Source organism: Colobus angolensis, unplaced genomic scaffold, assembly GCF_000951035.1.
Source record: "Colobus angolensis palliatus isolate OR3802 unplaced genomic scaffold, Cang.pa_1.0 Scaffold24, whole genome shotgun sequence".
Classification (NCBI taxonomy): domain Eukaryota; kingdom Metazoa; phylum Chordata; class Mammalia; order Primates; family Cercopithecidae; genus Colobus; species Colobus angolensis.
Window position 1 is genome coordinate 1,451,241 of NW_012115599.1, and position 27,095 is coordinate 1,478,335.

The window sequence follows — 27,095 nt, forward strand, 5'->3', positions numbered from 1 at the left end:
CTTAAAGTATAATAAAAAAAAAAAAAAAAACACCAAGCAATGCAATTACTGGGTTGACGATAAGAGTATGTTTAGGAGAAATAGGATGTACCAGGAATCAGTTTTCCCACTTAGGCAATAATTACACTGCAGAATTTATCTGATGTAACTATTTTGGAACTGCAGAGTCTATAAAACGCTTGCAACTTCCAGGGGAAGGCTTGGGCATTAAAGTGTGGTTAACTTTGATCAATTTTATTTCATAATACACTAATAGCTACCCATCTGCAACCCCAATCCCATGGCAGGCAATTGTGCATGTGTTCCCAAAGCAGCTTACACACAGCTTGTGGGAGCCAGAGTGGGCAAAATGACCTTGTCTTCTAAATATTGGGTAATTGTCTTCTGATTGCTGAATGCTGCTTCTAATCACAGAGGTTCAGACAGAGATTTGTGATCATTCTTTTTTGTTTTCCCAGGATTGTTGTTCGCTCCTGCTCCTCTGGCTGAAGTGATGTCAGGAGATTTAAAGGGCTCATGCTTTTTTTTTCCCTACTTCTCTTCATTCTTTTTTCTTTTTCCCCATTTGGGAGCCAAACATTAAAGACTAAGACATTCAAAAGCAATTGCATAATTGGAGAAAATTAGAAACTAACTGTAGAGGTCCAGAGAAAGGCACCTGCTCAGAAAAGATGTGAGAGGACCTGAAGTTTACATATCAGGCTGATCCTTGCCATAGACATGGTCTGTAACAATCAACAAAAAAATCAACAAAAACAGTAACAAAAAACAGCAAGTCCTAGAGAAGGGGAAGGATATTTTTTCCAAAGTTGCCATATTATTAGATTCAAATGTCCAGTTTTCAATTAAAAATCACAAGAAATACAAAGAAACAGGAAAGTATTGCATATTGCCCACGCAATGCAAAAAAAAAAAAAAAAAAAGAGTAAATCAACAGAAACTGCTCCTGGAAAAGACCTGATGGTGGATCTACTAGACAAAGACTTTAAAACAACTCTCTTAAAGATGTTCAAAGACCTAAAGAGATATGTGAAGAAATTCATGGAAATGATGTATGAGCAAACTAGAAATAGCAATAAAGAAATACAAAACCTAAAAAGAAACAAAAAAGAATTTTTGGAGCTGAAAAGTACAATAACAAATGAAAATTGGACTAAAGGGATTCAAAGGTAGATTTGAGCAGAAACAAAAAAGAATCAATGAATGGGATGATAAGACAATGGAGATTATTGGGTAAGGAATAGAAAGAAAAATGATTGAAAAAAGTAAACAGAACCTAAGAGACATGTGAGACCCATCAAATGGGCCAATCTAGCCATTTGGAAGTCCCCAAGAAGGAGAGAGAAATGGGTAGAGAGAATATTTCAAGAAATAATAACTGTAAAATTTCTAAATTTCCTGGAAGATATGAATATAAACATGCCAGAAGAACTCCAATTTAAATGAACTGAAGGATATTACAAGACTGTAAGCATTTCTGTTTTGGTACTTACAAGACTCATTACATACAAAGGATCCTTAATAAGATTTGTAGATTTTTTTATTACAAACTTTGGAGGCCAGATGCAGTAGGTCAATATATCCAAAGTACTAGAAAAAAAACCTATCAATATATATATTTCCAGATATGTATATGTAATTTTATACATATAATTTTATATATAATCTGTAATTTTATATACATATCTGAAAAAAATTATCCTTCAAGTGAGGGAGAAATTAAGACACTACCAGATAAATAGAAGCTAAGGAACTTCTTTTCTACTTGACCTGCCCTGCAATAAATGACCAAGGGAATCCTACAAAGTGAAATAGAAGTACACTAGACAGTCACTTGAAGCCATATGAATAAATGAAGATCTTAATCAAGGTACATACATGGGCAATTATAAAAGCTAGTATTATTATCACAATGGTTGGCAACTTCTTTTTGTTTTGTTTGTTTTGAGACAGTCTCACTCTGTTGCCCAGGTTGGAGTGCAGTGGCACGATCTTGGCACACTGCAGCCTCCACCTCCTGAGTTCAAGCAATTCTTGTGCCGTAGCCTCCCAAGCAGCCAGGATTAGACGTCTGTGTCACCACACCCAGCAAACTTTTTGTATTTTTTGTGGAGATGGGGTTTCACCATGTTGGCCAGGCTGGTCTTGAACTCCCGGCCTTGAGTGATCCACCCGCCTTGGCCTCCCAAAGTTCTGAGATTACAGAAGTAAGCCACCGTGCCCAGCCTTCTTTTTGTTTTTTATTTAAGAGAATAATACATTAGAAAAATTATTAATCTAAAATTTAGTATTTAGAAGTTAACCAAGGAGGTAAAAGATTCCCCACACTAGGCTTAATAGTATTCCATTGTATATATACAACATTTTCTTTCTCCATTGACCATTAATGGGCACTTAAGTTGCTTTCATGGTTAATATGAGTATGAATATAAATGCTATAGTGAACACGGGAGTGCAGATATCTCTTTGAGATACTGATTTCATTTCCTTTGGCTATATACCCAGAAGTGGGATTACTGGATCATACGGTAACTATAGTTTTAATTATTTTTCTTTTCATTGTTTTTTGGTTTTGGATTTTTGTTGTTGTTGTTAATATTTTCAGAGACACAGTGTCTCGCTATATTGCCCAGGCTGGCCTTATCCTCAAGCAATCCTCCCACCTCAGCATTCTGAGCAGCTGGGATGACAGAAGCAACCACACCTGACTTATTTTAATATTCTGAGGAACCTTCATTCTCTTTACCAAAATGGCTGCACTTATTTACATTCCCAGTAACAGTATACAAGGATTTCTTTTTTTCCACACCCTCACCAGTGTTAGTTATGTCTTGTATTTTTGATGATAGCCATCCTTACAAGTTGTAGGATGGTTTATCTTATTGTGGTTTGATTTGCATTTCTCTTATGACTTGTGATTTTGAGCACTAGTTCATATACCCAATAGTCATTTGTATGTCTTTTTTGGAAAAATGTCTATTTAGGTCCTTTGCTCAGGTTAAGGGCTTGTAAATTTTGTTTATCTTTTCAAGAAAGCTAACTCTTAGTTTTATTGATCTTTTCTATTTTTTTCTAGTCTCTATTTCATTTATTATGCTCTGATCTTTATCATTTCCTTCCTTCTAATTTTGTGCTTAGTTTGTTCTTTTTGTAGTTCCTTGATGTGTGAAGTTAGGTTGTTGATTTGAGAACTTTTATTTTCCTTAATGTAGGTATTAATAAATATCTATAATTCTGATACCTAATAAATTCTAATAAAAATAAACTTCCCTCTTAAAATTGCTTTTTATGCATCCCATAAGTTTTGATATATTGTGTTTCTGTTTTTATTTGTCTCAATATATTTTATTCCCTTTTTAATTTCTTATTTGACCCATTGGTTATTGTTTAATAAGTGTATTGTTTAATTTCCACATATTTCTGAGTTTTTATAACTTCTTATTATTGATTTCTGGTTTTATATACCATTATGCTCAGAAAAGGTACTTAAGATGATTACAGTCATGTTAAATTTGTTAAGACATGTTTTGTGACTCAGCATATGACCTATCCTGTAGAATGTTCTCTGAGCACTTGAGAAAAGTATATATTCTACTACCATTGGGTGGAATGTTCTTATGTATTTGGTAGGTTCATTTGGTCTATAGTGTTGTACAAGTCTGATGTTTTCTTATTGCTTTTCTGTCTGGATGATCTATCCACTGTTAAAAATGTGGTATTGAAGTCCCCTCTCATCGTATTGCTGTATTTCTCCTTTCTGCTCTGTTAATATTTGCTTCATATATTAAGTGTTCCAATTTTAGGTCCATATTCTCCTGATGAATTGATTCCTTTATCATTATATCATTACCTTCTTTGTCTTTTGTGACAGATTTTTACCAAAAAGTGTGTATTTTGTCTGATATAAGACAAAACTTTTAATCATCATTACCATAGAATGTCTTTCTTCATCCTTTCATTATCAGTCTATTGTGTCCTTAAGGCTAACACGAGTCTATTGTAGTAATTTATTACATGTTCTGGATACAAGTCCTTTGTCAGACATGATTTGTGGATATTATTTTTTTTAAAATTGTGGTAAGAACACATATATGACATCTGCCCTCTTAAATTTTTAGGTGTACAATATACAATACAGTATTGTTCATTATAGGCACAATGTCCTACAGCCCCCTGTCTTTCTCGAAGTTGGAGATCTAGTGAGTTTCATATTTAAAATATAAAAAGGCAAAGAATAATTTACATCATACAGTCTTACCCTAGATAATTAATGGTATCTATTTTGTATGATTACATGTCCATACAAGCACACTTAGGCAAGTATACTTAGATGAATCTCCAAGGAGCTTTTCCCTTCCACCTCCACCTCCTCCTCCTTTTCTCTCTCCTTGACATTGTTCTCCCTTTGTTCTTACTTCCTTATCTTCTGGCTGTCCTTTCTCTGACCAGTAGGATCTGAATTGGATTCCCTATGGAGTACATCAACTCCTTTCTGTAATTAGCTTAGTGGAACCACTGTGATGTGATGCAAGAAGGCTTGGCTTCCCTAGACACTTCATAGTCTAGCATGCCCTTTATCTGTTGCTCCAGGGAGCTAGATACCAAGAAACCATTGTGTTAATACAGCAACAACAGCTCTTATTTTTTCATTCCTATGAAAAAAACACATGTGACCTAACATGATCTTAAGCTATAAACAAGTAGCTAATATAGCTTAGGCTTTTATGCTTTTTTCCCCTAATTCTCTGGCATTTTGGCCAAAACCAAATTCCTAATCCATTCAGCAAGAGCAGGTGATGCTATCGTGTCCATTGTCTAAACTGGAAGTTTACTGGAAACAATAGTATACTGATGTTATCTAGGAACCTCTTGTTAAAATTTTGCAGATTGTCTTTTCACCTTCCTCCTATTTGAACAAGTTATTTTTTCTCCCAAAATTGCTATTTTACGTAATTGCCAGACATTGTGCTAGTTTTGCTTTTCTGAAATACATTTTACCTTGTTCATCTTACTTTGAAAACTCTTCTTGTTCTATGGCATTTTGCAAAGATTTAGAAAAATTAGCTTTATGTTTTTTCTCACAGCCTTCTTTTGATAAACTCCCAAATTTCCTACCTACATATATAGATTATAGAGTAATGCAGTTATTTTGACTTTTCAAGGCCCCTCCTAACTCTCATTCTACCATTTTATTCTAATTTAGTATTCTGTGCTCTTTTATATATGTTGCTTTCTTCAGCCAAGTGTGAATGTACCAAATTAAAGTTAATTTGTTTCTTTCCCCTTGACTAAGTGACAGAATTTGTTAATTTTAAGATCAGCCTACAAGAAGTCTAGAAAGCATTTTGAAATGGGTGGAATCCTTCCTTTTCCCCCTCTGGTAACTTCATTATAATGTGAAGATTATTAGAAATATAAAATTATAGCATATTTTTGAAAAATTGATAGTTTTTAAAAATGACTACCATATCTCATAGATTTTTGTGTGTATGAGAATATGAAGAATTAGATATTTGGCAAGTAAAGTATATTAGTGATTTTCTTTCTCCTCTGATTCGTTTACTGACAATATGCCTTCTTTCCTGCAATTTTGTATACCTCCTTTTAATTTTTTAAGTGAAAATATTTCCTTCATAAATTTCAAGTGAATTGGCAGTTTCTTCATTGAAAGATTTTGCACATTTGCAAATGGTATCTTGGCGTCAGTTCCTGATACCAGCTTTGATTCTCTGAGTTTCTACCATGCATGATTGGACAGGAGCAGGGCAGAACTGCTGGGAAGAGCCAAGCTTTCTTGGAGAATGGGTTGGTACCTGTCGGAGGCTCTCCTATCCTGAACAAGTTTCCCAAGAGGAAGCTACCTTGCTAGTCTCACTGAATTTTGATTCAGTCTCCCAGTAACATGAATTGGTCAAAGGTAGGGTTTGGTTCTGCATTGAGTGGAGCAAGTACCTTGATTTCCTTGCCAGTGCTTCAGAATCTCTGGTACTGGCTTGGATCACTTAGATACTGAAAACCTACTAAAAATTCTGGATTGCAAAGATAAGTCCAGAAAGGGAATTTCCATTGTGACCTATGTATCCGTTGGTTTCACTTGGCCAATATTGCATGTGTTTCCCCTTCTTACTATGTCAAAGAAGGACAATTTTAATTAAAAGCTCTAAAGAGAGGCTTCTTGTGTGTATATATAATCAATTTGAGGATGCATCAGCATATTATAAGAGACTGGGAGCCTCTTGCCCCTCTCTCATGTGGTAGTTTTCCTCTTCTTTCTATCAAGTAGCATCTGAGAATTTGGGTTTACAGACCAATCCTAGTTGCCAGTAATGCTAAATCTTGAACAAATTATATTTCTTGTTACTAGGGAAAGTACTGCAATATGAGCTCCAATACATAATGTGTATGTGTTTGTGTGTGTTCTTCCATTTCCTTCTCTCAGGTTATAAAAGTGGTCTGTATTTCTTTTTAAAGTTTATAAAATATAAAGAAGAAAAACAAACCCTCATAACCTTCCTCTCTGTAGCAGTCTGGGGTAACATTATGACGTGAGTGCTTACTATCATGTTTTCTACGCATATTATATTTTATATAGTTGAAATTAGAGTGTATACAAATTCTCCTGTATTTTAAAAAATATTTGCACTTTCTAATGCTATTAACATTTTTAAATATATTTTAAAAGTTAATCATGTTTCTGAGGGAATATTGAGTCACAAAGTTACAAAATACCTATTTTATACATTTATTAAATTAAAAAAATACTAATGAAAATTACTATGCTGTAGCTAGAACACTAGTAGTTAATAATATCAATTTCCTTTAAATGAAGTAATTAAATAGCGCCTATAAATAAATTAGCAATGCCAACTCACTAACTCATCACTGAGCCATCGCTGAATTTTTTCTTATGTTTTGTTCTTGATATAGAACAGTGTTTCTTAACCTCTTTTGAGCTACCAACCCTCTGAGAATTCAGTGTAAGCTATGAACCTTCTTTGCAGAGAAATTCATATTTACACTAAAAAACTAATTATAATGATACTCAATTATGATATGCTAGGCACTCTGCCAACTGCTTCACATGTGTTATTCTATTTAATCCTCATAGCAGCACTATAAGGAATGTTCTATTATCCTCATTTTTTAGATAAAGATATTGAAGTGTAAAGAGGTTAAGTAAATTGTGTAAGTCCATAGAGTTACTAAGTGGAAAGCTGGGATTCAAATTCTGATTTTTATTGCTCCAAAGCCCATCCCCTTAATCAATGTGCATGTAATTTTAGGGAGCTCTTGAATTCCTAAAGCCTATTTATTGATACTCAGATTAAGGACCCCTTACCTGTTACAATCCAGAGATTTTCATTGGCAGTGAAGAGTACATGTGACCAATGAATCTTGCTATTTGTGTAACTTATTTAATTAAAACACAATATTGGTTGAACATCTACTATTTTGAGTGGATATTTGGTTTTGTGAAATGGTCTTTATCCCTAAGGAGTTTGCTATCTATGTGAGAAGACAAGAATTATATACATAAAGCAATGAGAAAAAATACAAATATGAAGTTGAATATATACTCATTAGACATTTCCATAAGCTATATGTGAAAATTCATTTCTTTACTTTGTCATACCTGATGCAACTGTCATTCTTTGATTCCTTGATTTATAAAAGGGGCAATCAAGCCTAAAAGGTCATTATATCCTTTGGGAACCTGGAAGATTCAGTGTGTCATAAAAATAAGGTCAATAAAGTGACTCTGAGAACTAAATATGTATCACATCCAGATTTCTAAATTGTTTCATCAGCTTAATCTATTAGCCACAGGGAGCATGCCCAATAAGGAAATTCAAGATTGTGTAGCCAGCTCCCAAGCATTCAGACGGGTGATTCCGTTGAGTTGGACATATATAGGATGGCAGAACATCTTGATAATTGCTGCCATTTTGACACAAGTAGGGTTTGTACTGACAGAGAAGTCTTCAGATGCTTCGAGTGATATAGCATAGACTTGAGTTATGCAGTGCCAAGTGTGACAATCCATCATCCTTGGGAGAAACGATCAAGTATGGGAAGCTAATTTTAGCTGACCACCTAACAATCCAAGCAGTCAAAAAGAATAGCTGTGGCTGTAATTCAAAGAATTGCTATTAACAGGAGCATAGTATGGGAAAATTGTGCATTTAACTCGAATAGCTCCTGCATACAAGGTTATCACAGATATTGGCTATTGTAGATATAAACAAAGGATTATATCAAGCTTTTTATTAACATAGCCTTCATAAAATCGTCATACAGTTTTAGAATTTTACTTTTTTTTTTGAGACTGAGTTTCGTTCTTGTTGCCCAGGCTGGAATGCAGTGACGCAATCTCGGCTCACTGCAACCTCCACCTCCCAGGTACAAGTGATTCTCCTGTATCAGCCTCCCAAGTAGCTCAGATTACAGGCATGTGTCACCATGCCTGGCTAATTTGTTTGTATTTAGTAGAGACGGGATTTCAACACGTTAGTCAGGCTGGTCGCAAACTCCTGATCTCAGGTGATTCACTCCCCTCGGCCTCCCAAAGTGCTGGGATTACAGGCGTGGGCCACCGTGCCTGGCCAGAATTTTGCTCTTTTAAAAAAGTGTTATCACTTGGGCAATATACGACAGAATTAATTTATATATGGCATTTGAATTTTCTTACCAAAGCAAATAGAAGCTTTAGTACTGCTAAGCATGCCATATAGTTTATCTCAATAAAATAAAAAAAGAGGCATTTTTAACTTTAAATGTCTACAATAAGAATTATGTATATTGTTTAATACATCTGTGTTATATTTTAATTAGTTTAATAAATTGCTTTAAATTTCATTTTGTGTAATGTTCTCATAATTCCTGCAAACTAAGTCATTAGCATTATTTCTAAAAGTGGGGCAAGAGTTTTATGAAATGCTTTGTCTGAGAAGCCCCCAAATGGAAAATATTTTTAAAGAACAGAAGTTCCTAACCTTGTTCACAAATTACAATTTGAATCTATCCAGCCACTAGTTGTTGGAAGTAATTTTCTAGACATATATGCAAATATCTTGATAGATTTTATTGATTCCAAAAGAAGAATATGATACCAACTCTGTATAGTTTCTTAACTTCAGTCCTGGATAGAAATATAATTTGAAGGAAAACATTCCTTTTCATATTTGCTTTGAACAGACACTTGGGCTGTTTTTGAGGTAAATAGGAGATTGGCTGTGGGCTTCATAGAAAGAATTGAAGAATAGTCTAACTGCCCAACTTTTGAATTTGGCATGTGTGTGTATGTGCATGTGTGTGTGTATATAGGGAACTTAAGACCTTTTGATTTCATAATAAGCAGGGCTCAGGGACAATAAAATTTGACATTCTTAACTGTTACTAGTTTTTGTCCCTATATCCCTGTACAGCCATCTTCTTGTTAACGACATAGAAGCCAGAGTCATAAACTGAGCATGTACCCAAGGCGCCACTGTAAATTGCAGATAGTATTCATGTAGTCTCTTCAGGCTAAGATTAAATTGGAGTAGAGGAAGGAGAAGAAAGAATTTTTGAGAGTGGAATGGAAGTAGAAGTCAAGGACAAAGAATACGCTAGAAGGACAGACATGTGCAAATGTTCCCCGAGTTTTGCAGTGAGATTTATTCAGATGGACCTTTTCATATCTGTAAATATTCCTTTGCTCAAAAGCCAAGCCATGGATTGGGATAGCCTCTGCTTCTGGGGTGTGTGTGTATGTGTATGTGGGTCGGGCGGGGGGGAGGCGGGCAATAATGCAGTCATGAGATAATACAAATAATCAGTGAGGGAATAATTAATGATGTGGCAGGGAATATTTTTTGATAAATGCTGGGGGAATGAGGTGACAAGCGTGAAATTAGAAAATTCCTTCAGCGATCTAAAATATAAATAGCTTTCGGAACTGAAAAGAGTTTCACAGCTGAAGATTTTATTGTGTTGAGAGGAAAAACTTTTTTCTCTCCCCCACTCCCTCCTCCTTTGCAAGTTGTTTGTCCATTCACAAAACAAATACTCTGAAGCCCAGCGCAGCTCATGGGAATAAATTTCAGGTCGAATTAGTACAGTTTCCTTGCTGTCAGGATGCTGGAATTAATGGTGTTTTGATGACACGAATTTTGAAGGGCAAACAAAGAAGCTGAAGGGAGAGAGACATGACTCCTTAGAAGCTTGGTCCTCCTCTCCCCCAGCTTCTCTTGTCTTCCCTGTCATCCGTCTGCCAATCTCCCTGTCCATGGTTAGTTAAAGGCGCTTTTTATCCTCTTTTCTTTCCCACAGAGTTTGCCAGATCCGGCCCGGTGCCTGGGTTCCAGGAGGACACGCTGCAGTTGGCCTTCATCGACTTGAGACAAGTAAGTCTTTGTGTTTTTGTTTTTTGTTTTTCTTTTAAGATGTGTGACTGAAGACCATCAGGTCTTAAGGAAAAGGGGAAGGGAGGGGGATCGGCATTGGCGATTCACATTGGAGACCTAAGGGTTTTCCCTGTATTTGAGGCCACCTCTTTTATTTAGCTATCTGGGATCCTTAGCTATGGTGGAGTTAAAGGTTTTGTGGGTAAAAGGGAAGGCGGCGGTGGGAGGAGGGACCCAGAGTAGAGGGACTCAAGTGACCCTCAAGTGATGCGACCCATTGTGCTGTTGTTGGCTTTTGCAGACATAGCAAAAAGATAACTCAGCAAACCAATGCTAAGCAGGTGCACTGATGCAGAGACTGCCTGCTTGGAGAAGTTTTGTTTGTAGATAATGTGGCCAGTAGCATTTAAGAAAAATGAAATATTTTACATTCTGGATTGTTGGTTTGGTTTGTTGACTTTTTCCTGCTGCCTTAAGTCTTCCCGCCTCCTCCTTTGTAGAATCTGGTCAGTCATGGGTAACTAAGTGGTCGTTTTTGAAGATGATTAGAAAAGGCCTGGACCAGTCATGCTAACCCTATTAAAGTAATGTGATGAAAGCTGGTACTTGGGTATACCTGAGCTTTGGCAAGCCCATTAGATAGAACCAGTCATTCTATAGGACTGTTTCTTGCAGATTGAACTGGGTGGGTTGGTAGGCCTTAGTGGTTTGGATATAGGGAACAGGGTGGGCAGGGGCCCAGTGAGGGAGAGAGTTAACTGGGCTCTGTCATCTCTTCACTCTTAAGATGGATGGGGTTGGATAGAAAGTGTGAATGAAGTGAGAATCAATGACTGATGCTTCTTTCCTATTAAAACAATCTTTTTTTTGTCTGTTTAAAAAAGGGGGCTGGCTTTGTTTCTCCTGCCATAATGATGCAGTGCCTCTTGTTTTCAGAGCTGACATAGTTTGCATTCTGAAAACTTTTAGATGCCCAGGGTATTTCTTAAAGCTGCAGGACCCCTTGTATTGGTAGTTCCTTACCACTGTGATTCGATTCATGCTGGAACAGCTTTTAACCCATAATGGATGGCCTGAGCTACCCCTGAATCCTTGTAGATCGGTGGTATAATCTGTCATCTGATGACAATTCTGGAAAGCACTGTTAAGCAGAAAACAGAAAATTGTGTGTCTATAGACCTGCCAAAGTTTGAGGATTCAGCCTGTGTCCCAGAAACGTGTGTCAACTTAATATTTGGGGGCCAAGGTGGGGGTTCTCTTGCACATTAAGGATTCACCAGCCTGATCACAAATGGAACAATCTCTTCCCACACTTAAGACCTTCCACCTGTAGATTTAGCAACTCAACCGAGACATTCAGGCTTTAATCCCTTGACTGATGTAAGATTGAAAGATTGGGATTTTGGTTTAGGGTATGTGAAGTGATATCTGTTGGATTCCCTCCCACACTCCTGCTTCTTCTTAGAAACTTCTAACCCAATTGGCTTTTCTTGGAAAGCAGAAATTGAATTTCATTGGAGAAACACATCCAAGGAAAAATGTTTCTGTTCTCACTATTCATGAGAAGGAAGCATGGTTATTCTCTCCAGTTTGTGGTTTTGGTCCCTATGGAAAGGAACTAGTGTTCACAGAAAATGTTAACTAAGGGAGTAAGTTAGAAAGCACAGCCAAAATAAGGTGGATCAGAGTTGGGAATGAATGTGCAAATACTTGTAAGCTCTCAGTGAGCCCTGTCATTTATGCTTAAATTCCTATTTTCTATTACATTTTTCTTCCCAGAGTTGCTTTTGTAATGTTTTAATGGTAGAAACCCAAAATCCAAAATTTTACTGGTAATGAAAGAGTATGCCTTTTTCTATTCATTCTGTCACTTAATTTCTACTTATACCTGTCTCTACTAAAACAGCTTAAAGGGATAATTTTTCTAACCTAGACTGTTTGAAAAACTTCTTTAGTTCTTGGTCTGTAGCTCATTATTGGTAGACCTCAGGTAGGTTGAGTCATTGTGAAAAAAATGATCTCTCCACATCCTGTGCTGAAAATATTTATCTCTTTGCAGTTTGTCTTAGTCATTCTCAGAACTTATTTAAAGGAGCATCATTTTAAAACGAGGCTTCTGAACTACAGAGATATTCAAACTCTAAACAGAAAACCTGGGACTATGTTTTCTTAAACATTTAGGCTTCTAAAATAGAATTTTTGAATTTTGGGATTGGAGGCTAATCTTAAAAATTATGTAGTATTACCTTTGGCTTTATACTTCCCTGTACAACACCCCAGACTTTGATTGAATATCTTCCTTGAGGAGGATCCACTAGCCCAAAGCAGCAAGTTCCACCTTACGACAATATGATTATTAGAAAGATATTTCTTAAGTTGGCTAAAATCTATCTCACTTAACCTTAACCCTTTAAATCTTTATGTTTTTATTTGGGCATCCCCAGTTAGAGGAATGGGCTTCCTAGTCCTCATTTATTGAGCCTCCTATTTGCTAGTATTTGAGTCTTTTTCACATGTCACATTGTTACCTATTTCTCATCTAGTCCTCACAGGGTTGATTTTATGGACCAAAACTGGATACTACTCTCACTGGTCTGTGTTTTTCTTTCAGACATATTATTAAGAACACAGATTTTTCTTTCATTATATAATGACCTATCTAAACCTTTAACTAACCGCCTGAGTTATCTAGCTTAACTGATTTAATCATTATGCCCTTAATAAGCCAAAGATAAAAATATTAAATAGGAATGGCATAAGTTAAAGGAAGAAGCTAAGGTAAGCTAAAGTTAAGGTAAATTATAGGGTACACACTCATGTAAGAAGAGGATCTGCCCCCAGTGCAGTGCAGTGAGGATATTCTTTTACTGTCATTGAGTGTATTTGACTCTCTGCTTTATATGTGTATTCTGAACTTGCTTTCATAGTCTCTTGCTTTAGAGAGTTTCAGACAGTATCAATTGAATGAATAATTTTAAAATATTCAAAACATGGAATATTTGATGAAATCATCTTTGTATAGACTATAATAACAGTGTCATTTAAAAGCTATAGAATTTCACTGGGAAGCAAATTAGATGTGGATAGCAAAACTATTCATCCTTTTTCACTTGTCCTATTCTCACTTTTCTACTTCTTGGAGAAGGAGAGATGACATTTTGAATATACAAGCTTTCATGATATTTTATTTTTGTGTGGCACTTCAGAGTTAAAGTACAAATAAGTTAAACCTCATTTGTCAGATTTCTGAGTTTGGAAAACCTACTGTTAATAGTATTGTGAATTACATAGTACAAATCAAAATCCCCTTCTTTAGCACTTTGTGTTTTCTGTCTTTGTAAGTTCATAGAAGTAGGATTGCAGTATGACTTCCCATGCAAACATCAAATGTATGTGTATATTTCCATCAAAATCCAAATTTGGGCTAATGCTGAATTTTGAGAAGGATAGCTTAAAGGCTCATTTAATTAGCTATCTTGAAGTGGCATATAAACACCAAGTGCTGACCTTTAATGGTTCATAATTGAGAATTACCATATAGGACCAATAGTAGATTCTCAGTACTTACTTTATTCTTTAAACTGTGGCATGGTTTATATTTTTCTTCCATGGTTAAACATTAAGTAGATAATGCCAATGAACACTAGAATTTGATTTTCATTTCAGTTTATTTTATCAAAGTCTAAGTGCCTACTTTGTACAAATCACAACCTAAGTGTTGTGGGAATACACAAATGAATATAGTATAATCTGTGCCCTCTGGGAGCAAAGGAATGACCAGCAAATTCCTGATTCTAATATAAGGCACACTGTGATAAGTACTACATTGAAGGATGAAGCCATTATGTATATTTCAGTTATTTCAGTGACTTTTGCTACATAATAAATTACCCCACAACATGTTGGCTTGAAACAAGAACCACGTATGAAGCTCCAATTTCTACAGATTCTCAATTTAGGGTAGTTTCAGCTGGGCTTACTCATACTTTGAGGTCTGCTGCTAGATGGGCTAGGAACTGGTTGGTCTAGGATGCCTTAGCTAGGGCTACTCTTTTCTACTCTCTCTCATCTCTCATTTACAAACAACCTAACCTAGACTTATTTACATGGCATCTTGGCAGAGTTCCAAGAAAGCAATAGGAAATGCGCAAACTCCTTGAAGCCTATACTTGGAACTAGCAAACCATCAGTTCTATCACATTCTTGTGGCTAGAGCTAGTCACAAGGCCAGTTGAAATTCAAGAAATGGGGACATAAACTCCAATTTACACTCTAGTTGAGCTATAAGACATATATAAATGATGCAAATGAAGAGCAAGATTGTACCTATAAGTACAAAAAGAGGCCATGAAGTAGAGAGGCCTATGTGTGCCTGAGTGACTATAAACTATTTCATGGAAAAGGTGAAGAGTCACACTGAAATTCAAGCATTGTTAAGGGAAGAAAATATGTAAAGCATAGCAAATAGCAGATTTAAGTTTTGTTTTAAAACATGGATATTTTGTATGTTAGTTTTATTAGGATCTAGACTGTCTTTTCTCTTTTAAGTATTAGGCTGATCTTTTTAAACCCCCATTTCTTAATTTCTCATCTTAGTTTTTGTTGTTCATCTTCCTCATATACCTCTTCTTTTATGTCCTATCTATTCTCCTCATTAAATGCTACTATTTGCAGGCTACCCTGAAACATTTCACGTTTCTGTTATTCACATTCATTATAAGTACTTAACTTCCTTTGATAATAGTTTGCATTATTTATTTAATCTGTGATAGTTCACCTTCCATGTTTGGCCAAAGGCTTGAGGGTGTTCCTTTTCTTAGTAACATCCTGTTATTTTCTGTTCCTTGGCCCCAACAGTTATTTACTTCTGATATATACTTAAGTTTTTATAAAGCTGAATGAACTAGGTTGTAACATTGCATCAGATCTTGTGAATGGAGCTTGTTGGCAACGACTGTCATACAGCAAGCCATCCCAAGATATCTAGGGCTTTTTTTAGATTGAGCTGTTGATATTCCCCCTAGGCCAGTTATTCCCCAATTTCTAACCTGTATTCTGAAGTAAACACAGTGCATTTCCATTGCAGACACTTAACCTGCCTTGAAAACAACTATAAGACCTAAGAGAAATAGTTGCATATTTCTTTTGAGATGTTGAACAAATACTGCTGCTATTCCCTTTAGAGGTATAGAGGTAAAACCTGTACCTTCGGTTAGTTAACACCCGTAAGGAAAACGAGAACAACTCAAGAACTTAACTATGTAGAACTGCCCCTCCTACTTCTCATCCTGTCATGATCCTCTTCAATAAAATTTTGATTTTCAAATCAAATTGCCCAAGTCTAGTGAATATTATGTGTTCCTGGAAGGAACATTCCCCCTTTGCTTGACTGCTATGGCTCATAGGAAAAAATCTTAACTTTAATAATTATTTGTATTTTAGCCTCAGTAGAAAACACATTTATATTAAAAGCTGATTGTTTTCTGATACAGCAATATACCAAAAAGACATGTAGTCCATAGGATTTATTTTTTAATGTTTTACCATAACCAGTCTAAACTATCCCCTAACTAGGAGGCTTCATAGGAGGTGGGGCTGGGGTGGGGCAGGCCCATATCTCAAAAGGCCAGAGATATCAGTCTTCTGTTTTTCATTATAACTGTTAAACTATTAACAGGAAGCCATTTCCCACATGTACTTAATATTGGTCCTGAACTTGCTGGACTATAACTTGGGTTTTGGGAGGTGAACTATAGTTTTCCCAAGTGTTTACTGAGCAGTTACTGAGCAGTTAATGAAGAGAAGTGTAGGGGTAGGTAACAGGGAAACGTTTTTATAAAAGGATATTTTTGGTAGAGAAAATACAGTTGTTTGCAAACCTTCTAGTTGGGAAGTGTATGGACCAGTAATGTTGTCAGTAGAGATACTCTCCAAGTGCTCAGTTGAAATATTCTGTTGACCTTCAGATTGTATATGATCTCAAATAATAGCCTATAAAACTGGGAGCCATCTTTACCATAGTCAGAAATCAAATAACTGGATAACTCATGGAATTAGAAGATGTCATTACTATGACTGTTGTGGATAATAGGGTTAGAAGGAATGAGTTAAGCCATAAAGTACATTATCTTGGAAGAGATTATCTGTACCACTGATAGAGTAGCATGTATATATGAGGAGGGCAGGTGACAAATGAAATCCAGGGTCATCATATCCCAAAGGCATTTGGTGGTTAGAAAAGGATATAGTAATATCAGACCACCTGCACATATCTCTTTGCAGATGCAGAGCCACTACATGTCCTGCAGACCACATTTCATATCTTGACATAGCCACAGCAAGCACTTGGATATAGATATATTCCTCTCTGAGCAGGAAATGTTCATTCATTTATTCAACACTGTGCCTAGCCCAGGTAGTAGATAAAATGCAGTGAATAAAACAGGCCCCTACCTTTATGGAGCTTGCATTCTTATATAACATTCTGTTCTTCCCATAGTCTCTCTTCAGGTGGCCTAGTGCTCCAAGGGATGTCACTTTATCTATCTATCTATCTATCTATCTATCTATCTATCTATCTATATCTATATCTATATATATATATATATATATTTTTTTTTTTTAGTATTGGTGCCATAGTTCAGTTTTAGGAAGCAGCTATAGAGTTTTCTGGCAAGATCTCTAGGGCAAGGCCAACTCGCTGTATGCAGATACACAGACTTTCGGAAAAGACATTTTAGCTGTGGTTTAGCAGCCTAACATAAATAAGATGGTCAAAAGATGGTCCTTTGGTTTTTGGAAGCAGAGTTTTCTGGTCGTTTGGCTAAAATTGTATTGCCCAAGTTGTTTTGACAGATGCCTGTTACCTTCAAGGTGATACCTCCAGCATCAAAGGAAGCTCTGACAGGAAATAATTCCTATTCCTAAGTATGGGCAGGGGAGAGCTGACAGCTTCTGGGGATGGTTCTGTGAAAAATAGAAGAAGAAACACTATGAGAATAGGCTCCAGTGAGCTAGACCTTTGACTTTATAGCAAAGGCTGGATCAGCATATGCAAGGATAGGGCACAGGTGAATAAAGTCTTCAGCTTCTGGAATGCTTTAGTAGTCTCTGCAAACCAGATCTATATCCTTACCTTGCTTGAGACATTAGTAACTAGAGCCATCAGAGGAAATTAGTAGGAGGAATTGCCAGTAGTATGTAACAAATTCTGAGATTTGCTGAATGTCCTTGGTTGATTGGAGGAGAATCTGCTTAGAACCGCCAAGACTTAGTCTCACTTCATACCAGCTTCTTAACTGGGGAGGAAGTGCGTTTGGAAATTCTACATCAGGGCATTTTTTGATTTAACAAAGAGTTCATATTTTACAGACCAGGACCTCATGAAATAATACCCAAACAGAGCAGAACTGTTTGGTATAGAAAATCATGTAAGATGTCATTTAAGTGCCAGGAAAAGACCAACATTTAATGGGCCAAATGACATCATAGCATGTTTGGAAGGCCATTTTCTATTCATTATTCTCTTACTATGAAAATCATTTTAGCACCTCAGGGGTCTAACTTCCTAAAAGTCCCCATGGAATTGTTTCAGGAGATTGGGAATCAGAGGATTTGTAGTAGATGATAAACACACTAAGACCATGGTAGTCTTACAAGGGGTAGGCTCCTTTTTGTTTTTATTTTAATGGGGAAGAGGTCCTTGAAGGGAAGATGGAAGGGCTGATGAACTCCACTGTGGTTTTCCTCAGAGAGCAAGCACACCCACCTAATAACAATGTAAGCCCCAAACAGGTGGTTCTTTGCACAGTTGTATGTGGTAGAAAGGTAACTTCTGGACCTCTTTGAGGGTTCTTCCCTGGAGAGTTTGTGTGTCTGGAAATGCTAGCTCATGAATGACAGGCACTGTGGGCCTCGTCAGATTAAACTATTATAAATGGCAGATATGTGAAGACAAGCAGCAGTTGAAGGTCCTCCTTTTGTTCAGAGCAGTTCTGACAACCTTTTGGGTAGCAGGAGATAAAATACCAGGCTTTGGCATATTTCCCCATGAAAAATTAATGAGATTTGGCCTTCTGACTCATGGGCCTCCCAGGCTAAGGGTTTCCATTGTTGCTTTCAACCCATATTATCACAGTCGAACCTAATGCTGGGTTGTCCAGCACCTTCTGCTTCATCCTGGAGGCAGGGCCCTACTGCTTAGAGGTTCCACCAGAGTATATTAGGTTGGTGCAAAAGTAATTGTGGTTTTTGCCATTACTTTCAATGGCAAAACTGCAATTACTTTTGCACCAACCTAATAGAACACCCTTTCCATTAGGTGTTAGAAGGACCTTTTACAGAACTGTCAGTCTAATCTGTGACAACTCTCCTACCCCTCTGCTTCAGTAGAACCCCTCCTACCCCTCTGCTTCGAGTAGAACAACAACTGTAACTTTTGATGTGGACATGGTGCCAGCATCACTCTAGATAGCCTCACTGCGAAGTCAGTCAGTTTGGAGGCATTGGTTCCATTCCATTTCAGCTTTTGAGTGAAGAACTAACAAGCATAACATAGTAAGCTACCTAGCAATTGCTACCTTAGTCCACAGACAGCATTGTCAATCCTCTCTTGCTGTGTCATAGGGGACTTAGGTAACCTGTGAGACGCCTTGCTGCCTGGTTAGCCTGAGGCGTTGCACTACTTTCTGCTTCTCCCAACAAACCGAGCCTGAGGAATTCAGAAGGTTTCTCCCTAACCTCTACCATATAGCATGAATATGCATATCCACAAACATGGAATTTGGAAGTTTTTGAGACAATCACATCTTTATGAGAAGGGACAGGAGAGTCATTACCAATGAATTTCCCTTGGAGTAGCAGTGGTATCAGAGGCTGTTGTAGTGGTAGTGGCTGAATGAAAACCGCTAGGCCCTGAACATGAATCTCATTTTCATTAACCGCACTGTATAGCTTTCTGCTAGGGGACACTCAGAGGTCAAGGAAAAGCCTTGGAACCAATTTCTAACTACTGCATTCTACTGGTAGCCGCTGGAGGGCAGCAGAGAGTGACAACAAAGGTCCAGATTGCGGCAACTGGGACATATTTCAGTTTACCAAGAAAGAAGCACCCTTAGCTATAAAAGAATTAACTACCTGGGAGCCACAAGCATGGATCTTTGGAGAGCAAGGACCAAAGGGAGAATCCAGAACCCTAATCTGAGGATTAAAACACTTCCTTCTAGGGCAAGTCCAGGAACCAGGAATGGATAAAGGTGTGAGGTAGGACTGATTATGAAAGGGGAACTGGACAGCATCAGTGAAGGTAGAAAACCAAAAGGATATTCTAGAGTATCAAGTCCCAAGAGGATAAGTGAAGATGGAACAAGAATCAGGTTGCTTCTGGACCTCTTTGAGGATTCTTCCCTCGAGAGTTTGTGTCTGGAAATGCGAGCTCATGAATGAGAGGCACCGTGGGCCTTGTCAGATTAAACTATTATAAATGGCAGGTATGTGAAGACAAGCAGAAGATGAAAGCCCTTCAGTTTGTAGCAGTTCTTACAACCTTTTGGGTAGCAGGAGATAAAACACCAGGCTTGTTTGAAAGAAAGAAGTACAGTGGGAGGCAAGCCAGAATGAATGAGTTAAAGAGGCAAAAGTACAGTCAAGGAGATCGATTCTCTGAGGCAGTGGTACCCAGGAAGGAGCCTTGTATAGGGTGCATATCAGCAAGGAGGGATCTGCAAAGGGAACAATTTCAGATACAACCAGCTATATCTATGGAATTATCATCTCTTAAAATATTAATAGCTGCTTCTTGATTCGCTAGGATCATTTCTTTCTTGGTCTGTTGATTTCAAGGGTAAAATAATTTGTTGAGAATGTGGAGAGAGTGAGAGAGACGATGCGACATTCTCAGATGTGATTAAGAGATTGTTATACATGAAATGAAATTGAACGTGGGCATGAAGCCTTTCTGGATAACATTTGTGTGAAAGGGCAGCCCGTTTTCCTAGAATAGCTTTTGATATTCCCTTTTCATGTTTTATACTGTAACACTGGTTAAGAATATACAGTAGAAAAGAAAAATGGGCTCTTATGACTAGTTATATAGGCAAGATCCCAATCAGTCCAGAGACTTAAGATCTGTTCCCAGTAAGTTAGCAGAGAGCTGTGTTTGGAGTCTCTTTATGCTAAATGCTCAGCGCTTTTCCAAACCCCCTTAGGCATGAAGAAAGACAATTCTGCCTTGGTCTATTAAGTTATAGTGTCTCCCTGTTTTCCTCAACCCCTCAAGCATCAGAAAAATAGGGCTTCTGTAACCACAAATTTCAGGGACCCTCTACTGGGTGGCAGGGCAGCATGGTGATTAGGTTTGGAACTGAGCAAACCTTAGGTTACTAGCTGTGACATTTGGCAAATTATTTGACCTCTCTGAGGTATCATTTCCAAGACTATAAAATGAAAATTTTAAATAGCTTATAAGGCTTATAATGTTGGAGTAAGCATTAAATAAGACAATATAATTATGTTGCTTATTATTCGGTAAGCATTTAATTAGTGAAGTAGCTATTATTATTACTTCTACTATTGCTGTCACTATACTGTAGCGGCCTACTTGAGAAGTCTGCCTGCATGGAAATGGTATCCAGATGAAAGTCAGGCAACCTGGGGTGATCACTTAACTCTTGCTGATTCATTACATGACAGGATGCTTGTGCCTTTGGCTAATGGCTCATACTGGGACTCCTGCCATTTCTCAGAAAGTAAGGAATTGAGAATGATAACTATTAAATGTTCTGAGCTCCTCTGAGCATAGAGGTAACCGAAAAGAAATTAAGCCTTGAGTTAATTTTTCATGTTTAACCAAATTACAAGTTATTTGCTTTATTTGTCTCTATTAAAAATACTGTTTATGAAAATATTACTATAGTAGATTAAAAATAGTTTTCAAAGTTGAAAAATAAGTCCTAACCAAATCTTTTATCTTAACACAATTGTTTTTTATTTCGTGGGGCTCTTTCTGGTCTTTTTTTTATATGTTTATTTGTAATGCCTATGGCCTTTTATATTTAACTTTTTTTTAAAAAAAATTGTGCTTTCCCTTTTATTTATTTTTATTATACTTTAAATTCTGGGGTACATGTGCAGAATGTGCAGTTTTGTTACATAGGTATACATGTGCCATGGTGGTTTGCTGCACCCACCAACCTGTCACCTACATTAGGTATTTCTCCTAATGCTTTCCCTCCCCTAGCCCTCCACCCCCGACAGGCCCTGGTGTGTGATGTTCCCCTCCCTGTGTCCATGTCTTCTCATTGTTCAGCTCCCACTTATGAGTGGGAACATACGTGTTTGGTTTTCTGTTCTGGTGTTAGTTTGCTGAGAATGATGGTTTCTGTCTTCATCTATGTCCCTGCAAAGGGAACTCATTCTTTTTTATGGCTGCATAGTATTCCAAGGTGTATATGTGCCACATTTTCTTTATCCAGTCTATCATTGATGGACATTTGGGTTGGTTCCAAGTCTTTGCTATTGTGAATAGTACTGCAGTAAACATACATGTGCATGTGTCTTTATAGTAGAATGATTTATAATCCTTTGGGTATATACCCAGTAACGAGATTACTGAGTCAAATAGTGTTTCTAGTTCTAGATCCTTGAGGAATTGCCACACTGTCTTCCACAATGGTTGAACTAATTTACACTCCCACCAGCAGTGTAAAAGCATTCCTATTTCTCCATATCATCTCCAGCATCTGTTGTTTCCTGACTTTTTAATGATCACCATTCTAACTGTCGTGAGATGATATCTCATTGTGGTTTTTGATTTGCATTTGTCTAGTGACCAGTGATGATGAGAATTTTTTCATATATTTGTTGGCTCCATAAATGTCTTCTTTTGAGAAATGTCTGTTCATATCCTTCTCCCACTTTTTGATGGGGTTGTTTGTTTGTTTCTTGTAAATTTATTTCAGTTCTTTGTAGATTCTGGATATTAGTCCTTTGTCAGATGGTTAGATTGCAATAATTTTCTCCCATTCTGTATGTTGCCTGTTCACTCTGATGATAGTTTCTTTTGCTGTGCAGAAGCTCTTTAGTTTAATTAGATCCCATGTATCAATTTTGGCTTGTGTTGCCATTGCTTTGTGTTTTGGACGTGAAGTCTTTGCCCATGCTTATGTCCTGAATGGTATTGCCTAGGTTCTCTTCTAGGATTTTTATGCTTTTAGGTCATATATTTAAGTCTTTAATCCAGCTTGAGTTAATTTTTGTATAAGGTGTAAGAAAGGGGTTCAGTTTCATTTTTCTGCATATTGCTAGCCAGTTTTCCCAACACCATTTATTAAACAGGGAATCCTTTCCCCATTGCTTGTTTGTGTCAGGTTTGTCAAATATCAGATGGTTGCAGATGTATGGCATATGGCGTTATTTCTGAGGCCTCTGTTCTGTTCCCTTGGTCTATATATCTGTTTTGGTACCAGTACCATGCTGTTTTGGTTATCTTAAACATTTTTAGGCTGTTAATTCTTAAATCAATTTTATTCAGGTATCATCTAATATGCAATAAAATGTGCCTGTTTTAAGTGTACAACTGCATGTAACCACCACCACCACCACAACCAAGAACATTTCTACCATGCCATAAAGGCTCCTTGTGCGTCCTTGTAATTAGTCCCATCCCTTTGTCCCCAAACAACCACTGATCTGCTCTTTATCACTTTGTATTTTCTAGAATTATATATACATCCTAGAATTTATATTCTTTTGTGCACCCTTTGTGTCTGGCTTCTTTGATTCAGGATAATATTTTGATATTCATCCATGGTGTTGGGGGTGTCAATAGTTCATTCTTTTTTATTGATGAGTTATGGTTTCTCACATGGATATATCATAATTATCCATTCACCTTTGACATTTATGAACATTTTGTTCTTTCCAGTTTGGGCTATTATGAGTAAAACTGATGTGAACATTCATGTACAAGTGAATATATATTTATTATTCGGTAAGCATTTAATTAATGAAGTAGCTATTATTATTATTTCTACTATTGCTGTCACTATAATGTAGCGGCCTACTTGAGTAGCGGCCTACTTGAACATGTATTTTTTTTATTTCCCCTGGGTAATACTAGGAATGGAATTGTTGGGCCTATAATAAGTGTATGTGTAACTTAATTTTTTAAAAATGTCCAACTATTTTACAAAGTACCATTTTCCAATCCTGCCAGTAGTGGAGGAGCATATCAGTTGTTTCACATCCTCTTCAACACTTGGTGTTGACAGTATTTTGTTTGTTGGTTGGTTAATTGAGGCATAATTTACATTCAGTAAATTCATCCTTCTTAAATATATAGCTTTATAATTTTTTTTTTTTTACAAACTTACACAGTTGTATAACCACTACCAAGATCACAGAATATTTCCATTTATCAGAATTTTTTTTTATGCCTCTTTGCAATGACTCTTCTGCCCCTACTGTATTCCCTGGCAACAACTGCTCTGATCTCTGGCACTATATGGTTTTGTCTTTTCCAGAATGCCATATAAATGGAATAATACATATAAATGGAAACATACTTTTAATTTTCTCTTCTTTCACTTAGCATGGTGCTTTTCAGATTCATCTATATTTTTGCATACATTAGTACTCCATTCTTTTTTGTTGTTGTTTTTTTTGAGACGGAGTCTTTCTCTGTCTCCCAGGCTGGAATACAGTGGCATGATCTCAGCTACTGCAGTCTCTGCCTCCTGGGTTCAAGCAGTTCTCCTGCCTCAGTCTCCCAAGTTACTGGGACGACAGGTGCTCACCACCACGCCCAGTTAATTTTTGAATTTTTAGGAGAGACGAGGTTTCACCATGTTGACCAGGCTGGTCTTGAACTCCTGACTTCAGGCAATCTACCTGCCCCAGCCTCCCAAAGTTTATTGTGAATAAAGCCACAATAAACATTTGTGTACAGGTTTGTATATGAACATATATTTTGATTTCTCTAGAGTTACTGGGTCATATAGTAAGTGTATGTCTATAAGAAACTATCAAACTGCTTTCCAAAGTGTCTTTGCCGTTTTGTAGTCCTACCAGCAATATATGAGCAGTTGCTCTGCAGATTGCTAGTATTGTCAGTATTTTTCTCAATTTGGGCTATCCTGATACATGTATAGACATATGTCATGGAGGTTTTAATCTGTATTAACCTAATGACTAATTATGCTGAGAATCTGTTTTTTGTGCTTATTTCGTGTTTAATGTATTTGTGCAAATATTTTATTCAGTTTCTTTTCTCTTCTGTGTTTAATGTATTTGTTCAAATATTTTATTCAGTTTTTAAAATAATTCTTATTATTGAGTAGTGAAAAATTTTTTATATATTCTGGTCAGCAGGCCATTTCCTTAGCAGTATCTTTAAAAAATCTTAAGTTTTTTCTTCTGATTTTAGTGACATGCAGTTATAATGTCACTTTTTTTATGTCTCATGCTCCTTGTGTCCTATCTTAAATCTTTGCCTAATCCAAGGTCACAAAGGTCTATTTCCCATGTTTTCATCTAGGAGTTCATATTGTTAGGTTTTACACTTAGGTCTATGATGATATGTTTTGGGTTAATTTTTCAGTATGATATGAGGTATGGCCAAGGTTCATATTTTTATATGGCATGTACAGTTGTCCCAGCACCATTTGTTAAAAAGACTATGCTTTCTCCATTGATGCACCTTGATACCTTTCTTAGAAATCAATTCACCACATATGTGTTGGTCTCCTTCTGCATTCTCTATATTATGTTAAATTGACCTGTGTGTCTGTCCTTTTGCTGTGTCTTGATCTTACTTTTATATTGTCTTGAAATCAAGCAGTTCAAGTCCTCCAACTTTTTCTTCTTTTTCAAAGTTGTTTTGTTTATTCTAAGCCATATATATGTAAATATATATGAACAAATATGTAAAACTATATATGTAAATATACAAAAATATATATGTAAATATATATGAACAAATATGTAAAACTATATATGTAAATATACAAAAATATATATGTAAATATATATGAACAAATATGTAAAACTATATATGTAAATATACAAAAATATATATGTAAATATATATAGACATATATATCTTAGAATCAATTTGTCAATTTCTTTAAAAAAAGTTTGGCTGGGAGCGATGGCTCACGCCTGTAATCCCAACTCTTTGGGAGGCCGAGGCGGGTGGATCACGAGGTCAGGAGATCAAGACCATTCTGGCCAACATGATGAAACCCCGTCTCTACTAAAAGTACAAAAATTAGTCAGGTGTGGTGCCGCGCACCTGTAGTCCCAGCTACTTGGGAGGCTGAGTCAGGGAAATCACTGGAACCAGGAAGTCAGAGGTTGTAGTGAGCCGAGATCGCACCACTGCACTTCAGCCTGGGCGACAGAGTGAGACTTTGTCTCAAAAAAAAAAAAAAAAAAGCTTGCTGGTATTTTCATTAATTGAATTCAGAGATCAATTTGGGGAAAATTGACATTGTGACAATTTTAGTCTTCTAATCCATGAACACAGTTCTATGTTCATTTATTTGAATTCTCTCTTTAGTGCTTTGTAGTTTTCAGCAAATTGTGCACATATTTTGTTAGGTTTATTCCAAAGTGTTACATATTCATTATGAGTGATATTGTTATTTTAATGTTGATGTTTAATTGTTCATTGCAAATATATGGAAATATACAATTGGTTTTTGTATGTTGATGTTGAATCTCAAATTTGCTAAACTCACTTATCAGATACAGTGGTTTTTTATACATTTTTGGGGAGTTTCTAGGTGGGCATCTGTGAATAAAAACAGTTTTGGAATCTTTCTTTCCAGTCTAGATACCTTTTGCTTTTTGGTCTTACTGCAGTAGAAACTCCAGTACAAGGTTAAACAGGTGCCGAGAGCAGGTATCATTGCCTTGTTTCTGATCCTAGTGGGTGGGGGAGTATTCAGTCTTTCACCATTAAATATGATGACAGGTATAAGTTTTCTTATGCCCTTTGTCAGTTAAGCATGTTTCTTTTACTTCTTAATTTGATTGAAGTTTTTATTATAAATGGTCCATCAGTTTTATAGACCATCAATTAATTAGCCATTATTATTTCTAAACTTATATGTTATTTCTAATGTTTTGTTTTTATATTTAAATTATTACATATTCATATCTAAAGCCTTTTAATCTGAATTACTCCTTAATGTAAATTATTTATATAAGGGTTATGAGCATTTTTATGGGTTTTAAATGTATTGCTGATTCCTGACAAAGGGTTATACCAATTTAAATTATTTCGGGAAGTATAATCATGCATAAGTTTTACAGAAGCCCAACCAACATAGGTTCTTATGATTTTACAGGTTTTTTTTTTTTGGTTAACTTCATAAGTATGAGAGTGTACCTTTATTTCACATTACACTTTTTAATGCTACACATAAAGTAGTATTAAGTGGGCCGGGTACAGTGGCTCACACCTGTAATCACAGCACTTTGGGAGGCTGAAGTGGGTGGATCACAGGGTCAGGAGATCGAGACCATCCTGGCTAACACGGTGAAACCCTGTCTCTACTAAAAATACAAAAAATTAGCCGGGTGTGGTGGCAGGCGCCTGTAGTCCCAGCTACTCGGGAGGCTGAGGCAGGAGAATGGCGTGAACCCAGGAAGGGGAGCTTGCAGTGAGCCGAGATCGCATCACTGCACTCCAGCCTGGGCGACAGAGCA

General features: G+C 36.7%; 1 protein-coding gene across 1 annotated transcript in view; it reads left to right on the forward strand.

Moving 5' to 3' along the window:
* EXOC6B (exocyst complex component 6B) overlaps positions 1-27,095 on the forward strand; it is a 696,611-nt gene that overhangs the window by 520,613 nt on the left and 148,903 nt on the right. Inside the window, exon 20 of the mRNA XM_011945178.1 lies at positions 10,312-10,385. Within this exon, the coding sequence (XP_011800568.1) occupies positions 10,312-10,385 (74 nt within the window). The remainder of the gene's footprint in view (positions 1-10,311; positions 10,386-27,095) is intronic.